We start from the raw sequence: 18,382 nt of genomic DNA on the forward strand, positions 1-18,382 counted from the left end.
ATAGTCTCCTACCACAGGCCAAGCCAGATTAAACACACACCTTTCAGCCCAAGACAAAGATCTTTGAGGCAAGACTGTGGAAAGAAAAAATAAAAAACCCAAACAAAAATTAAGGAGAGCTGTCGTTGCTCATTTGCATATTTGAATATGTAAATAAGAACTGTTTCTTATCCATTGGCACTGGCCCTACTGTAGATGGCAGCAGCACAGCGGATCTCTGCCAGCATCCAGTGCCACAAAGAAAGACGCTAATTGGATTTGCAGACGCTTATTGCAAAGCCCAGAAGTTGCTGGAATGGGTATAAAGAACCAGGAGCTCAGCCACGGCTGCCTCGGGTGCGAAGGCACTCAGCTGACAGCTCGTTAGCTTGAGATCTCCCTGCAAAATTAGAAGTTGGGAGAAGCCTGGATGGCTGCTGGCTCCAGCATCCCCAGCACCCAAAACTCCCAACACACCCCGCTAGAGCCTGGCAAATTTTCTGCCCTTGGCTGTGATTTTTTCTTTTTGAGGGGAGCTTGAAAAGAAAATCAGGGGTAAGTTTGATCAGTCATTGTGCTGGAAACTGTTCAGGCTGGGAACTGCTAGTGGAGCAAAGGCTGGTTCTAGGAATTTCTCTCCTTGAGTATTTTCGCAGTTGAATGTAAAGAGCCACCCCAGCACATTTTAAATTAATCCATTCATGCCACTTCACAGAATATCCTGAGCTGGAAGGGATCCACGAGGATCAGCAAAGTCTAACTCCAAACTGCTTGTCCCAGCAGAGAGCCCTGGGGTGTTTGGAGCAGGCAACAATACAATGAGGTGCTTACCCTGAACGGGGCACCCCAAATTCTTCAGTATAATGTGGTTTAATATCCTTGTATTGGGCTGCCAATGTGGAAGCTGAAGCTCCTGGCTCTGGGTTTCCATCTTGGAGGCATCCAAATTCTTGCTTGGATCCCTCCCCAGGCCATGGAGCAGCTGAAAGCTGAAGGAGTGACCCATGTCCAAACCAGAAGCAAAGACGGGTCGGAGAGTCCAAAAACAACCATTAACACCAGGCTGAGCAAAAACAAAGGCATGGAAAATTTGTCATTGGTGAAAATTAAAATAAAAAGCTGATTTAATGGTGTTGCAGAAAAAGTAACAGGCAATTTTTCAGGAAAAAAGCTCAGGATCTGATGTGTCTCTTACATGAGCAGGAAATTCAGCAGAGTGAGAGTGGAGTCAAAGTCGGGAAAGACAGAGATATTTCCAGAAAATATTCAGCCCTGAGAGCACGTAACCACCAAGGGCTGTGATGAGGCTGGGAGTGAATAGCCAGGATTGGGAGGTAGAAAATAAAAGATTTAGACCCAAGAGTCACGTGCATGGGAATAATGTCCACAATTAGAGATATCAATGAGAACTCCCAGAGAAAGAGGCCCTGTCTCAATGGAGAAGAAAAGCGACTGTCCAAGGAGATGTCTCTTGGGACTGCATCAGACAGAAACATGGAAAATTAAAACAGAAGCACTTAAAGGAACCCAAATCAGGCTCTTTTTTTTTGTTGTTGTTGTTAACTGAAGCGATTAAGCATTTTGCTTCGCTAATATCCTCTATCAGGTTGATGAGGTAAAGTGGCTCTTTAGAACGATTTGGGAGCTGATTAATCCTCGCCTGTGGCGATCAGGCAGTGACACACAGAGTTATTGGCTAACACGGGGGTTTTCTGCTGCCTCACACAGATCAACAAACTATCTGAAACAAGAAAGTTGCATGAAGAAAAAGAAATTCTGAGTGAACTTGCTCGGAAACAGTCACCAATTGCACTTGTAAAGATAGTCCCATTTAGGGCTGGCAAAATTGAGCCCAATAACTTGTCACTTAGAGATGTAAGAAAAGGTAAAACTCTCCCCAGGCAGGAGAGCAGCAAAGGGGGAGAGAGGGGGAGAGGGGGAAGGCGGGAAGGGGAAGGGAACTGAGGGGGAATGAGGGGAATGGAGGGACAAAGGGGAGAAAGGAGGGAAATGAAGGGGAAATGGGAACCAAGAGGAAACGTGAGAGACTGAAGGGAACAATGAGGGGAATGAGGGAAACTGAGGGAGACTGAGAGGAAAAAATGAGAGAAACTGAAGGGAGAGATGAGAGAGACCAAGGGGGAAGTGTGGGAGACTAAGGGGAGAATGGAAACTGAGAGGAAATGAGGGAGACTGAGGGGGAAAAGGAGAGAAAATGAGGGATAAAATAAAGGAAACAGAGAGGGAAAATGTGGGAGACTGAGGAAGAAAATCAGGAAAATGAGGAGGAAATGAGGGAGACTGAGGAGAAAGTGTGGGAGACAGGGGAAAAGGAGAGAAACAGAAAGAAAATGAGGGAGACAGGGAAAAAGGAGGAAGGCCAAAGGTAAAAGGAAAGAAATTGAGGGAAATAAGGGAGACTTGGGGGAAAAAGAGAGAGACTGAGGGGAAAAATGTAGGAGACTGAGGGGAAATGAGGGTTGCCGAAGGGATAATTGGAAACTGAGAGGGAATGTGTGAGACTGAGGGGAGAAATGAGGGAGACAGAGGGGAAAAAAGAAGAGAAACGGGGAAAACATGGGAAACTGAGGGGAAAAACAGAAACTGAGAGGAAATGAGGGAGACTCGGGGGAAAATGGAAACCGAGGAAATGCGGGAGATGGGGAAAAGGAGACAAAACGAGGTGGAAATGAGGGAGACTGAGGGAAAAGATGGAGACTGGCAGGAAAGGAGAGAAACTGGGGGGGGGGGGGAAGGAGAGAAACAAAGAGGTGACTGAGGGGGAAAATGAGAGCAAAGGTGGGAAACTGAAGGAAAAATGGAAAATTAGGGAGTCTGGGGGGGGAAAATGAGGGAGACTGAGGGAAAAGGAGAGAAACTGAGGGGAAAAGGAGTAAACCAGAAAGAAAATGAGTGAGATGAAGGGGAAAATGGAAAATGAGAGAAAATGTGGGAGACTGAGGGGACAAATGAGGAAGTCTGAGGGGAAAAGAAGAGAAACTGAGAGAAAAAGGAAAGAAAATGAGGGAGACTGAAGGCAGTTGAAACAAGGGAGAGCAAAGGAAAGATGAGGAAGGACAAGGGAGAATGAAGGAGTGAGGGGAAACAGGGAAGGATAGGAGAAGATGGGATAAACAGAGGAGAAATAGGGGATAAGAGGGAAAAGCAGGGAGCATTGAGAAAAAATGAGGGATGGCGAGGGAAAGAGACTGAAGCAGGTGGCGGCGGGGACACCAAAACACACAAAAAACCCCGCAAGAAAAGAAAATCTGAATAAGAAAGATCTGAAATAACCGATGAGGAAAAACAAAGAATATGAAGAAAATAAACAAAACAAGCAATAGACAATAATATAACATGAAAATATGGGATGACAAGAAAATAAACTAACAACAAAAAGATGGAAAAGGGAAAAACAACCCCCACAAAAAAACCAACAAAAACCGACGGGGGAGAAACTGAGGGAGAAGGCACAGGAAGAAGAGAGACTGGGGAGAACAAGGCGAGCCCTGCCTGGCCATCCCGACGTGCCGTGCTCGCCACACTGGGAGCCACAGCTTCACTTGTTCCCCTTGCTCTCCCGTGTTCCTGATCATTGGTGTCAGGAATTAACACACAGGCGAGACAAGCGTGGACTGAGATGGGGGGAGAGGGAAAAGTGGTGGGATGGGTGAACAGAGATGGGCGAACGCCTGATCTCAGTGTTGGTTGTGCACTTCGAGGAACACTCTGGGCGACAGAACTGGGGGTAGAACAGCAAAGGGCAGTGGTAGAACAGCAGGCGGTATAACAGCTCACCCAGGGCAGAATGGGCGAACGAGGCCCAAATGCCTGATTCCCAGTGTTGGTTGTGCACTTCGAGGAACACCCTGGGGGATGGAACTGGGGATGGAACCCAGAAGGGCACCAGGGTGCGGAGGAGCTGCCTCAGAGCCTCACCTGGGGCGGGTTGGGTGAACGAGGCCCAAATGCCTGATCCCGGTGTTGGTTGTGCATTTCGAGAGACACCCTGGGCGACACAACCAGGGGTCGAACCCAGAAGGGCACCGGACGCTGAGAAGCCACTTCAGTGGTTGGCAGAGGGGCAGGAGGAAGAGGGGCAAGACAGGCGAACAATTATGCCCAGACGCCTGATCCCGGTGTTGGTTGTGCACTTCGAGGAACATCCTGAGACAAAATTGGGAATAGAACTGAGAAGGGCACCGGACACTGAGGAGCTGCCTCAGCAGTGAGGAGAGGAGGGAGCTAGATGGGCGAACAACGAGGCCTCAACGCCCGATCCTGGTGTTGGCTGTACGCTTCGTGGAACATTCTGGGGGACAGCACTTGGGATAGAACTGCGAAGGACACCGTACCCCCCGCGTGCCCGCCTCAGCTCCTCACCAAGTCTGAGGGAGGTTCTGGAGGGGCCATCAGACCCTACTCGACCCACAGTGCCGACCCCGCCCCTTTCCCCGCCCACTCCCCCTTAGCCTGCCTTCCATTGGTCAGAACGGCTGCCCATCAGGTGGAGGGGGCGGTGCCGCGCGCAGCGCGCTGGTATTGGCTCCCTCCCCCCCCGCCATGGCGGTCGTGAGGCGGTTTCCGGTTCCGCGGGGCGGGCGCGGGGCTGGCGCTGCGCTGTGAGTGACACACAATGAGGCGGGCGGCGGGGCCGTGAGGGGCCGCGACCGAGCAGGCGGCGGCCGAGGAGGCGGCGGCGGCGGCGGTGGGGAGGGGGGTGGGGGGGGAGAAACCGGACGCAAGAGCGCGGAGAGAGGGTTGTGGGGGTTTTTTCCCCCCTCTCCCTCCCTCTCTCTCCCTCTCTCTTTCCCTCCCTCTCTCTCCCTCTCTCTCCCTCTCTCTCTCTCTCTCTCTCTCTCTCTCTCTGTGTGTCTCTCCCCCTTCCCCTCGCCGCGCGCGCTCCGCCGACCGGGCAGCGCAGACCGAGCGAGCGGGGCCCGCGGCGCTGCCGTGCCCAGCCATGGACAATCAGGTGAGGAGCGGAGCGGCCGCGCCGCGCTGAGGGAGGGCTGGGGCGGTGCCGCCCCCTCCATTTCAGAGAGGGGGGGAACGGAGGGGAGGGCCCCCCCGAGGAGGGGGTGCTGCGGGGGGCCACCCCCATTTCTCGGGATTCCCACCCCCGGCGTGTTGGGGGTCGCTGTGGGGGGCATATCGGCTCCTCGATCTCATGGTGGAGGGGGACATCTTTTCCCCAACCCCCATTTGGGGGGGGCACATGTTCTCCTCAAACCCATTGGAGAGGGGAACATGTTTTCTCCAACCCCCATTTTTTGGAGGGATTCACCTTCTCCCCAGTCTCAGTGGGGAGGGGGATATATTTTCCCTACCTCCCAGAGGAGAGGGACATCTTGTCCTCAGTCGCATTTGGCGGGGCACATCTCCTCCTCAGTCCCACTCAGGAGGGGGATATGTTTTCCCCACCTCTCATTTGGGGGGGATATCTCAGTCACATTTGGGGGGTCACATCTCCTCCTCAATCCCACTGGGGAGGGGGATGTGTTTTCCCTACCAACCGCATTTTGGGGGGGATATCTTGTCCTCAGTCACATCTAGGGGACACAGCTTCTCCCCACACTGTCTTTGGGAAGGCACACCTCCTCCATGCCCACCCCAAGTGGATGGTACATGTCCTGCTCACACCCCTTTGAGGGGAACACCTCCTCCCTGCACCCCATTTGAGGAGCACATCTCCTCCTCGTACTCCTTTGGGGGGCACATCTCCCCTCCACACCCCCTTTGGGGGGCACATCTCCCCTCCACACCCCCTTTGGGGGGCACATCTCCCCTCCACACCCCCTTTGGGGGGCACCTCTCCCCTCCACACCCCCTTTGGGGGGCACATCTCCCCCGACACCCCATTGTGGGGGGGCACATCTCCCCTCCACACCCCCTTTGGGGGGGCACGATCTCCCCTCCACACCGCTCTTGTGGGGGCACATCTCACCCTCCCACCCCCTTTGGGGGCACATCTCCCTCCCACAACTTTGGGGGGCAAGCTCCCCTCCACACCCCCTTTGGGGGGCACATCCCCTCCCACAACACTTGGGGGCACATCTTCACCTCCACAAACGCCCCCTTTGAGGTGCCATATCCCCTCACCACCCCGTTTGGGGGGCACATCTGCACCCTCCAACCCTCGTTGGGGAGACACAGGCCCTCCCCAATGCCATTTTGGGAGCACACCTCCGTCTCACACCCCTTTGTGGGGGCACACCTTCTCCCTGCCCTCTCTTTGGAGGAGGGTCACACCTCCTCCAAACAACCCTTTTTGGGGGGGGCATATCTCCTGAAGCCCATTGTGCTGGAGGCACGCCTGCTGCCCACCCCCCATTTTTTGGGGACATTTCTCCACTCACCCCTTCGGGGGTTGCACCTCCTCCCCATCCCTCATTTGAGGGGCACAGCTCCTCCTCACTCCCCATTTTGGGGTCACATCTCCTCCCCATACCCTGTTTTGGGGGTCACACCTCCTCCCCACCCCCTTTTGGGGGGCTCTCAGCCCTGTCCCCTCCATGGGCGGCCGCCGCAGCCTTGCCCGCGGCGGGGGGGTGGCAGCAGCAATTCCCGCAAATTCCTACCCGGGATTATTGACAGCGAGAGAGGTGCCGGCCATGCGACCCCCCCGGAGCTGCGCCGGGAAGGGTTAATACCACCGGAAAGGGTTGATGCCACCGGGATTGCTCCAGGATGGATGCTGGAAGTTTACCTGAGGTGATGTGGATGTGGAGCCTTTTGTGTGCGCGGGAGCGGGTAACAGGTACCTCCTGGGCTGAGGTTCGGGAATGAGCCCCGCTATCCCGAATAATCGCCCGCAGGAGCGGGAACGGGAGCCGCTCGATGGCTTTCAGGCAATTAGCACATCAGACAAAAACCGGAGCAGCCTTCAGAATGTTTATTGAGAAGTTGAAAGCAGGCTCCTTTGTATTATTACAAATTGTTTGAATAGGATCCTGATTTCCCTTTGTTGGGAGACACGCTTGAAAATAAAAAGGAAAAAACCCCTCCATTTTCAGCGGAGCAACTTTGGATGTTGGTTATGTTGGGAGATCTTATTTTCAAATGTGTTTCAACTTCTGGCTTAATTCTCAGCGATTGTTAATTGGAGCGGGGTGTGAGGAGTGCAGCAAGTACAACTTGCGCTCTCAGTTAAACAGTTCTTTATGTTTAATTTCGGTCTCTTCCACACAGCCCCATCTGGTTCTCAGCTACAGTTTCTCAGCCGTTTTGACTCGGAAAGGCAGATTTTGTAGCCTGACAGTCATTTGCACTTCTCAGGAGAGGGGTAGTAACTGGCAACAGTAGCAGGATTTAAAGGGTAATTATGGAATCGATAACGTGAGGCTGCCGCGCGGGCTGGCTCAGGGGATGTGAACGCTGTGGGAAGCATCCCAGATAAAGCAGGCCTGCAGGCACACTCCAGTGGGAGCTTAGGATTTGGGCAGGCTGTCTCCACATAATGCTTTCCCGGGATTGCTGTGCTCCAGGTGAAGCACACCTTGCCTTTCTTCTGAGTTCTTAATGCGACATGAAAGAACAGCTGGCCTTGCTCCTTCAGGAGTGAGTTGGAACCGGTGTAGAAAAAATGGGAACTTGCAGAGGAAGGTATCCCAAAGAAATGCTGTAGTGAAGGAATTAATTAGATGAGTTTGTCCCCAAGCCTTAGAACGGATGTGTTGGATCGAGCTGAAGGTATTTTGCTGTGAGGATATAAACTGCCTGAACAAGTGTGTTAAGGCTTATGGTTGAAATTGGAACTGGACTGCAATTTGGGAGGTCAGGCTTTGATGCCTGGTGCTCTGCAGACCTCCTGTGAGAGCTTTTTACAGGGACAAGAACGCCGAGGTGGGGTGACTTGTGCTTTTTCAGCGCCGTGCTCTGAAAGAAAAAGTCAGGTTGGAGATGCAAAATATTTTTCGAGCGTTAATTGTGATCACGTTCCTTGCTGCAGTTCATCCGTGGGAAAATAAGGATGATGCTTTCCCTAAACATTTGTCTAGAGCTCAGGAAGCTTTCTCTTTCCATGTTCATTGTCTAACATCATGCCTTTGGTTTGGCTCTGGGTCAACATGTAATATAGGTAATGACAAATAATGTTGCCTCTCCCAGTGGTAGTTGGGACCTGCTAGGAAGAACAAGACACATTTGCAAGCCTGAAGTGAAGGATGGGGTAGGGACTAAAAACTGCCCTTTTTTCTATGAACCTCCTGGTGCTGAAGCTGGATTTTGATAGGATTAGTTTGGAATCAGTGTGTTGCTGCTCTGGTTTGTGTAACAAATATGCACAAAAGTTGGATACCTTGAGTGTTATTCTCTGTCTCTACAAATCTGGCCCTAACAATTCCTTGATTTATCCTGTGTCTGAATCCCTTTCCTCCGTTACATCTGTTTTATTCATTCCCTTTCGCCTGTCTGAAGTCTGCAATAATATGTGGACCTTCACCATTAATTTCATCTGGCTTTTAAGACATTTTAATGGGATTTTTGTGCTTTCAGTAAGGCACAGAATACACCTTCTCTGTTAGTGATTGGAGTAGGATTCAGGAGTGCAAATCAGAATTAGGTCAGTTTAGTGTTGGACATAGTGCAGGCAGAGATGATAACTTGATCTTGGAAAGTGTGTCAATAAAATATACTTAGAATACAGGAAACATCAGAGTTTTATTCTAAACCACCGATTCATGATGTGATTTTTCCTGTTTCAAAATTAGTTTTCTGTCAGTACTGTGAATCCTGGAAGCTGTGAACATCAGGTTCTGTCTCTGACACTTTCTAGAAATAAAGACTCCACAATTAGGACTTTGCTGACAATTTAACTGATAAGTGAGGCAGAGAAACCTATCCCAGTTCTAAAGCTGCTCTAGTATTAGGGGGGAAATAGGTACGAAATGGTGCTGGGAGGTATTTTTATGATGCCTTTTCTGCTGGCAACACTGGTTGTCAGTCTGGGGCTGATCTGTCCGTGGATCTGTTATGTTCCCCCCTGGCAGACCCAGGCTCTGCTGTCGGGGGGCTCATCGTTCTGTAACCTATAAACTGCATCATTTTGCTTGTGGTCCTAAAATGCTAAAACCTTTGTCCTAAAACAGTGCACAGTGCAAGTCAAACTGGAGCTGGGGCACCGAGCCCAACTGAGGAAGAAGCCCACCACGGAGGGGTTCACCCATGACTGGATGGTGTTTGTCCGTGGCCCTGAGCAGTGTGACATCCAGCATTTTGTGGAACGCGTGGTCTTTCGGCTGCATGAGAGCTTCCCAAAGCCCAAGCGAGGTGAGTGGGTGCTTGAAGGTGTATTATTAGGTGTTCTCTCTATGAAATAGCATTTTGCAAGTTAAGGTTGTCTTGGGCTGTCACTTTTCTTTAAAATAGCTCCTTAAAGGGGAGCGAAATGTCCATTGTGTGTGCTCTGCTTTAGCCTTTCTTGACTGTGTTTGAGGAAGGTCAGGGAGAATGGGACCTTTCTTCTGGTGAAAGGGCAGGAGGTGAGGTGCTTTCTCCTCTTGTTTAAGCATTAGCACTTGCAGGTTCTCAACACATAAGTGACAGCAGAAGATAATTCACATTATGGAATGGAAAGGTGGGTTTGATTTGTTGGAATTCGCCAGCAAAAGCTGGAAGCACGTGATCAGTGAGAGATGCTCAAACACTGGGCTTTTATATGTACTGGGGTGTGCAGAGTTCTGCATTGGTCATGGATTCTTGCAATTCCTAGCCTCGGGTGCCAGTTCAGGTAGATTAACCCAGCAGAAATCAGTGATGCCACAGGGTGATGGTCTCTTTGCCACTGGCTGTGTGGTCAGTGTGGTTGGGCAGAGTATACCCATTGCAGTGTTATTTTCTGTCTTTGCTTTGTGACTGTGTAGAAAAAATGCTGGCACCGGGCAGCGGGAATTCATGAGGCTGAGGTGGAGGAATAGGAATTGCCCTTTTAGGGGGCAGCACAGAGTTACATCTGTAACATGTAACATGTGTAACTATAGCTGCAGTGTTACCGTTTTAAGAAATATAAACTGCCTGTGAGTGTTGCTGTGAAGTACTTTGTAATGTGCATTCTTAGAAATATTCTTTTAAACGAAGTACACTCAGAATGTCTTAGGACAACCTATGACATGGGTTATTTGTAAGAGTCCACAGTGGAAAGTAACTCAAAGGCACTCAGCTCACAAGAGTGTGAATATGGAATGTATGTTAATAACGTCTCCTTCAAATTGATGTAGTAAAACTGATGTATGATAAGCAAGTGCAGGACTGAGCTGAAAGCTAATTTATAGAATAAAATTTGTAATCTACTGGGTTACAGTTCTGTCATCTGGTGTAATTTAATTTATTACAAACAACTGTGTTGCAGTAGTACATAGAATCATGGTGTGGTTTGGGTTGGAATGGACCTTAAATACCACTTTGTTCCATGCCCTGCCATGGGCAGGGACGCCTTCCACTAGCCCAGATTGCTCCAGGCCCTGTCCAACCTGGCCTTGGACACTTCCAGGGATGGGGCAGCCACAGCTTCTCCGGGCAACCTGTGCCAGGACCTCTGCACCCTGACAGGGAAGAACATCTTCCCAAATATCCCATCTAACCCTGCCCTCTGGCAGAGTGAAACCATGGCCTTTGCTCAGTCAGTTGCTTTATCATCTACATTCACAGAGAGATTTTTCCCTAATCCCTGGGTTTTTAATGCTTCCTTGAGCTCCATTCTAAGCCCAGCGTGCCTTTGACCAAGGTGTGTTTGGGTTTTACATAAATACTGTGGCATATGCATCCTATTCCTAGGTTTGTTTGAAGGGTTCCTTCAGCTGATTCTGTCTCACTTGGAGCAGATCCTGGTGCTGAAGGTGGGCTCATGCTGCTGGCAGCTTGCTCCTGCAATCATTGGAATTTGTCAGAATAGAGCAGCAGAGGAACAACGGCTGCTTGGCAGATAGGCTTGAGATTCCCGCTGCCATATTGGCACCGCTCTTTGATTTTGGGTTTTTCCCTCTAAATGACAGGGTTCTTATATAAAATTCAAGTTAAAGCAAGTCTAAAGGTTTTTATTATTTTTAGCTATGCCTTTTTTTCACAGTTGAATTTTGAGTGCTGTTTTTCAGCACCTTAATGATGGTAGAAGTGCTTAGAGCTGGAGTAACGTATCTACATTAAAGGAAAATAATTTGTGTGCTTTTAGGTTTGATGTACTGTTTCCTAATCATATTAATTGCTCGGAATTCTTATGAGAAACTCTAAAGATTTGCACTGAATTCCTCTAATTACTTAATTGACTTTATTTACATATATTGTAGTGCATAAATTATACGTGAGTGCATCCGGTTCCTGGGAGGGAGAACATCTCTGTGGGTCTCATGTTTCTTCTGGCAGCTGTTGTGTGTTTCTACATCATGGCCAAAGAAATGATCCTGGAATCCTTAGAGTTGGATATCCCTATCCTGAAATGCAGTGGTGGATAATAGGAAGGATTCAGGAGCATAAAGCTACACCAGGTAGCGGGATAGGGGGCAACTGAGGCAGGAAACACACAGATTAATTTCTCTGAAGCAATTAACTTTTCTAATTGCTGTGCTGCAGAAAGCAGCTCTGACCTTAGCAACAAACTGGTTCACCTTCCTCCTTGTGTTTCCTTGTGTGTGGAATAAATAGCAGTTCTCACCTGCCCTTTGGGTTTGTGAACCTTTGGGGGAAGCAACCTCTTACCTCATTATGAGAGTTGAGGATTTCAGGGGAGTGTTTCAAGTTAAAAATAATCATCTTCCTTGCATGTTGTAGTGCTTTGATTAATAAATATGGACATCAAAGTCAATTTTACCTTTCTCTGCTGTTGTACCTTTTGGGTCTTGGCCTTTTCTTGCCAGACAGCTTGAACTGACAGTTTGCATTGTTGTGGAACAGCCCAGAAATGTAATTGTATCTCGCTGCAAAGGGGGGTAAGAATCTCACAGAGCCTCTGGCCTGGAGTGTTTTATGTTTCCTTTCCTTGGGAGGAGCTAAGAACAGATTTTCATGTTCCCAACTAAGCCTGTGGCCACCATCTTATTCTGTGTGGTTTTCTCCACAAAGGTCAGTGTTTTAACTGTGTCCTGAGTTCTCAGGGGCCCGTTTCTCCTCTTGCAACTCCTTTTTGGCTCAGATGAAGTTGTGCTGAATTCCAAGTTCACGTTTATTTGTTCTCTTTCAGTGTGCAAGGAGCCCCCCTACAAGGTGGAGGAGTCTGGCTACGCTGGCTTCATTATGCCCATTGAAGTGCACTTCAAAAATAAGGTAGAAATCTGATTTCAGGTCTTCTAATTGTTTTGAGCTGTGCCAGAGCCTGAAACTGCCTGACAGAAAGACTCTAAATTATGTGACTGTTTTATGTGTGTGTTTTTTATTAGTCTAATAAATAGAATTTAACTGGGAGTTGGAAGCTCCTGCCAGACTTCAAAAGAAAGCTTTTGGCAAAAATGAAATTGCATAGAAAGGTGATATCGGGACAGTGGATGGTCCTAGAGATTCTGAGCGGAGATTGTACCACTTGTAGCTCCTTTAACTTGGAGACTATTAAAGCATTTTAAAATATTTTATGCACATATGGAAGTAAATAAACATAAACCGCTGATTTTGTAAACATTTGTAAGCACTGTGTTGTCCATAAATGAAAAAAATCCACTTTTTAATTTGCAATCTCGTTAAATTAACTGTATAGGTATGAAATTTGTAGACACACATTTGCATGTCTAGGACAAGTATTCAGACCTGTGTTAAAGATATCCTGATTCACTGCTCTTCCAAAAAGAAAGCACTAAATATTTGAAGTCTTAAGATGCACTGCCAACAAGCATATGAAAGTTAAAGTTTGGGATTTATTGCTTGCTTTTAGTCTTACCACAGGGGTCACGTGCTGCAGGACTTGGAGAAGGTTATGAAAACAGGGAATTGGGCTCTTGTGTTCGTATTACCTCAGTTTCAGTCAAATTGTTTTGTTAAATAGAAATAGTGAAGCTTTCTGGGTTTGATTACTGCTTAAATAATAAAATAAAAAAATAATGTTTTTCTTATTATCCCTAAGAGGGAACCTAGATAAAACAAACTAAAAATGTGACCATTGAGCCACATCACTGTAATCTCTGCTCTCACTCACCTCTTCATATATATATATTTGCGTATGTATAAAATATACATATAATTAATTCTCTTTAGCTTCCCGTCATTTTTTCCATGTACCTCCCACAAAAATCTGTCTGTCATTTCTTTCTCACCCCAGTCCAGCACAGGACACTCTCCTGGCAGTGTCATTTTGTGAATAATTAGCATTTTAGTTTGGTTTTTTTGGCCCTGCTGCATTGCCCTGACCCCACTTTGAGTCAGAGTAATGAGCCAGATAATGGGACTGAACCACGAGAAGACAAGCTGGTCTCCTAAACCTGGGAATGTTTTGCCCACAAGTTATTTTTTGGGTGAGTAGGGGAAGCCAAAAGGCTGTGAAAAGAAGTGGCAGTCAGAGGGTGGGGGTGAAAGTTGTTGATAAAAGCAGCTTTTTTGGCAAACACTGAAAACTATGACTTGAGTGCAACAAAAACCCCACAAAAGCTTAAAAGTAGTTCGAATTTTGGTGGCTTTTTTGAGGTTTTAGGTGGGAGTCAGAAAACTCTTGAATGTTCTCATAAGTCAGGTTCAAAATCCTTTACATTCCTGACCAAAAAATGTGAACTTCTCCGTGTTGATTCCTTGTAAGTGGAACCTCTAATGACTGTGAGGGTGAACTGTGTTTTAGTTCTACTCTTACTTTTATTTTCCCTTCCTTTCTTCACCCAGTCTTTCCTCACACTTTTTGCTGCAGGTTTGTCTTTCACAAACCCTCTGATCTCTCATTTCTATGTTGGATTTTTGTGGGTGCTCTTGTTTGCATTGACTGCCATCTGCATTCCTGTTTTCTTTTTTTCTCTATTCTTTATATCCCTGTGTTGCTGGTGGAATATGGAACTGGCAGCTTTTCTGCCTAGAACTTGGTTTCCCACCCACCAGGGTCATCCCTTCTCATTGTTCCTCCGCACACGTGACTGCAGAGTTGTTCCTCTGCTCTGAGCATAGGGGTGGCTTTTATAAATAAGGGAAATAGGTGGGCTCTGTTCTCCCTGGAAACAATGGAAGAAGCAGTTAATTTAATTTGTTGCTGACATTTTGGTCTTAAGAAACATGGCAAATAAATAGGACAACAGGTTTTAGTTGCACACTTGTTTCAAAATCTACAGATGTTCGAAATATTCATCCTTGCCTTATTTTTTAGATCCATGTGTTATGGGGAAGTTCTTTTCCATTTTTAAGCTGATGGACAAGTTGCTAATTAAGGAGTTTCAGGCAGCATTAAATTGGGGCAAGCTCTGGTTGAGGGAACAGGTTCCATTTTCCAGCACATGGTTGGAACAGAGACATCTTCTCAGATTCAGCCATGAAGTTAAGACTGCTGGAAGCTCAGAAGCTGCTGCTGATGTGGTGATGAGTGACAGGACCCGAGGGAACAGCTGGAGCTGTGCCAGGGGGGTGGGATGGATCTCAGGGAAAGGTTCTTCCCCCACAGGGTGCTGGGGCACTGCCCAGGCTCCCCAGGGCAGTGGGCGCAGCCCCAAGGCTGCCAGAGCTCCAGGAGCGTTTGGACAACGCTCTGAGGGATAGGGTGGGATTGTTGGGGTGTCTGTGCAGGGCCAGGAGTTGGACTGATGATCCTTGTGGGTCCCTTCCTGCTCAGAATATTTCAGGATTCTATATGAGGAATTGGGCTCCTGTATCCACCATTGCCCACTTGGAATTTTAAGAGCTATGATTATTTTCAGTAAGTGGAGCTGAAGGAAATGTATCTTCTGCAAAGATAAAAAAGCAAAGACTGGGATGTAGCAGAAATTTAAAAGATAGGGAAAGAGGATGAGGAGTGGCAAAGGCTTAGGATGCAGCCTGTATTCTCCTGAATTAAAGAACGTAGTGTTAAAGCTCCAAATAAATCAAAGTCTTCATCACTTCAAGACCACGTGTTCACTCTGATCTGTGTAAACCTGTTGACACTGGTGGGGATCAGCTGGTGTGTGTGGAGCAGATATTGTTCTGAATTGATTACAGCATTTGGGGCTCATCCTTGAGTAACTCCCTTCAAATAGATGTTAGGGATTGATCCTGGGATTGGGGAGAAAAGGCTGTTTGGAGGTGGGTGGATGTTGTGGCCATATGCTCCCACATTCTGACACATTTTTGTTGATGTGTGTCCTGGGTTGAAACCAGAGTTACAGAGGCTTTGGAATTTGTTTATCGATGCATGTTTAGCTTTGTAAAGGTGAGAAGAGAAAGGATTTAAAGAAGGAGTGAACTAATCTGTGGATGTTGATCTTTGTCCTGGTTGGCTGAAATGGTTTTTTTTCCCCACAGTTTAAGCCTCCTTTCTTAGCCATTTCCTTTCCCTGTGCTGATTTGTTACTGGAATGGTAAATCCTGCAGAAACACTGACCTATGCTTTGTGAAGAAACAGTTTTAAGAATGGTTTTAATGAGCTTCGTCAGGGATTTTTTTAAGCAACTTGGCATAAAATTACCCATTAACTCTTTGTGTTGGAGTACCCTCTTATTGTTGTTGTGTGTTTGGAGCAGCAGAGTCGGTTCTCTTGGCCCCCCTGAAGCTTTTAGTGCCTTTCTGTCAGACAGGCAAGTGTCAACAGAGTGTAAAAAAGGTGTAAGAGCCTGTTTTTATCCTCCACGAGGGTTGTTGGGTTGTTGTGTTTGTCCTTCCTGTGCTGCACTTCAGTGCCTCCCTAAGTAGGTGCTTTCTCAGCCTTGGCATTTGGATCACAGATTATAAATTGTGAATATTGCTGTGAGCCTGGGCAGTCTGTGGGTCTGAGTGGACTGTGTGGCCACAGGACTCATTTAATACCGGTCGAGACTCTGCTGCTGTAACTGATCCTGAAAAACAAATGGCAGGGGCTCAGCAGGTTGATTGATAAAGCTTTTGAAAGCAGAGTTGACTAATGACAGCAGATCATTTGGACTGGAAATGTTAGTGTGCTATTTTTGTGGTGAAATCCTTTGTGTTTCTGTAACGAGGGCTGCTGTTAGTGGCTTCTGCTGCTCGAATCGATACAAACCGGGTACAACAAATGCGTTGCTGTTTTTCTCCTGCTCTTCCCCTTCCCTCTCCCCCTCAGTTTCAACAGTCTGGAGGCTTTTTTTCATTGTTGTCTCTAAATAAATCTCTTACAGTGGTACATGTTGTGATCTGGAGGCTGTGATACAGGTCTGACTTCGGTATTCATCCCCTGTGACATTTTTTGCATCCCAATCAAATTAGATCAATCCCCCTCAACAAAGCTAAAGGTCTAGTGTATTTTCATGTTACTCTGATACAAGACAGATGATATTAATGCAGCATGGATAAGATGCTGTATTAAAGTCTCTTTAAAGGTGGTACCTCCCAATTTTAGTGCTGGAGATAAAAGCCTTTCCAGGATTTACATAATGGATACACGGAACTTGGGCTTTTCCTATTAGTGAGGAGGAGATAAGCAGAGAAAGCGAAGAAATCCATTTGATTTTTTCCAGTGAGGTTCAAGAGAAAAACAGGTATTTTACCCCTTTTGCAACATTTATAGGTGTGATACAGAAAACAAACAGAGAAATATTGGAGAAGGGAAAAATCGTTTGTGTCTCACGGTAGGAACTCAGTGGAGATGTTGTAGGTGGGCTGCACATATGGCAGGGGAGTGAAACAAGATCAGCTACAACTGGTGTCAGGACTGTGCCATCAGGAAGGGCTTGGCCTGGGAAATGCTCCCAAGGAAGGCTGTGGCAAGAATTGGCCTGGGAATGCTCCCAAGGAAGGTTGGAGAGCCTGTGTTCGCACGAGACGTTTGATTTTACACGAATTACTGTTCTTGGGGCAGGGTCTGCACAGGTTTGAGGAAAGGAGGAGTAACTTTGGTGTTGACTCAGTGTTGCTGAAAGTTGTGGACAGAGGAGTAAAACTTGTCATTTGTCTGGCCTTTAAGGGAAGCATTTGTTGCTCACATTTTTTAGGTCTATTCTGCATTCCCCACCAAACCTGCAGCACTTCTGTGCTGCTGCTAAGGAGCGAATCTTATTTTTTTTTAGCTTCTCCTGTCAGAAATTAATACGTATTATCAGTTTATCCATTCTTTTATCTAAGCAGGGCTTTCCTGGCCAAACCCCCCCTGGGCTGTGTGTGTTTCAGTAGCCATTCAGTGTAGGGCTTCCATATGCTGAAAATGTGTGTGTGTGTGTATAAATATATATATGTGTGTGTATATATAAGATATATGTATATATAAGATGTATATACTAAAAATATATATGTATATATAAGACGTGTATTAAAAAGATATAAAAATTATATATAAAATATATAAATATAATATATATAAAATACATAGAGATGTATAAAATATATAAATAGATGATTATATAAAAAGATATATAAATTTGTAGTGCCTGGCAAGGATGAGTTTGCAAACACAGTAGCTTTACCGGCCATGCAGCATCATATCATCTATTTGTAAGAGTTAGGAGATTATTAAATGCTTGTCTTGGACCAGTGAGTACAAAAATATATCAGGAACACCTAATTTTCAAGCGGACAATTATTTCTGATGCGGGGAGAGTCCAAAATGCTGTTCCCTGTTGTTTCACTGAAGAATCACAGAAATGATAAAGGTGGTTCACGGTCTCCTGAGTGGAACACAAGGCCACTTGCTTCAAAAACTGAATCTTGGGCTATTCACTTTTAAATGTCCTCAGTTGGAAGCGGGTGGAAGACCAGTCAGACGGGTTGTACGAGCCTGGGAAGGGGGTTTCATTTATACAGACGTTCCGGATAAATGACTCTGTCAGGCTGGATCTATGGCAAAAGGGAAGTGGTGTTAGATGTTATAGTTATTGAATAACCATGAGCCTGCTTCCTTGGTGTGCTAGATTTTTTTTGTAGATAATTTTGTTTTATGGCTTTCTAAAAGTGATTTATGAGCTTTATGCGCACGCTACCAGTGAAATCCTTTTGATTTGTGTTAAGTGGCAAAGGGCACACCCTGCCTTAAAAACAAGACAAGGAAATTTTAACAAAAGACTTTGAAAAATTCCTCCTCTTTACGAAGAAAAGTGCCAAAAGAACTTTAACCCATTACTTGAGAACTCAAAGGGAAAATAAAGCAGCTTCAGTGCTCGTAACAGCACAGTGGCGGTCGGTGCAGACAGGAAGCAGTAAAAATAAAACCTAATGTACCCTGCTTGGGAGATTGGAGGTGGAATAGGGGGATTCATGGGATGAAGGGAAGTTTACAGCAGCTGCAAATAAAAGCTTGGCCCTGGCTTTGTGATCCACACTCACAGTTTACTTCTCTGGCATCCTGAGATTTAAGGGACAGATGCAAAGTGAGGTT

At 46.8% G+C, this 18,382-nt stretch overlaps 1 protein-coding gene across 2 annotated transcripts in view; it reads left to right on the forward strand.

Moving 5' to 3' along the window:
• The first annotated feature begins 4,784 nt into the window (after window positions 1-4,784).
• Window positions 4,785-18,382, forward strand: part of MLLT1 (MLLT1 super elongation complex subunit) — a 32,971-nt gene continuing 19,373 nt past the window's right edge. The window contains exons 1-3 of one of the 2 annotated variants that reach the window (XM_027715434.2): window positions 4,785-4,954; window positions 9,069-9,249; window positions 12,152-12,234. In XM_027715434.2, coding sequence (XP_027571235.1) covers window positions 4,943-4,954; window positions 9,069-9,249; window positions 12,152-12,234 — 276 coding nt within the window. In that variant the 5' untranslated portion in view covers window positions 4,785-4,942. The remainder of the gene's footprint in view (window positions 4,955-9,068; window positions 9,250-12,151; window positions 12,235-18,382) is intronic. The other variant, XM_027715436.2, reaches the window with a different exon arrangement.

Source organism: Pipra filicauda, unplaced genomic scaffold (assembly GCF_003945595.2).
Source record: "Pipra filicauda isolate LSUMZ 115617 unplaced genomic scaffold, ASM394559v2 scaffold294_size920599_pilon, whole genome shotgun sequence".
NCBI classification, from domain to species: domain Eukaryota; kingdom Metazoa; phylum Chordata; class Aves; order Passeriformes; family Pipridae; genus Pipra; species Pipra filicauda.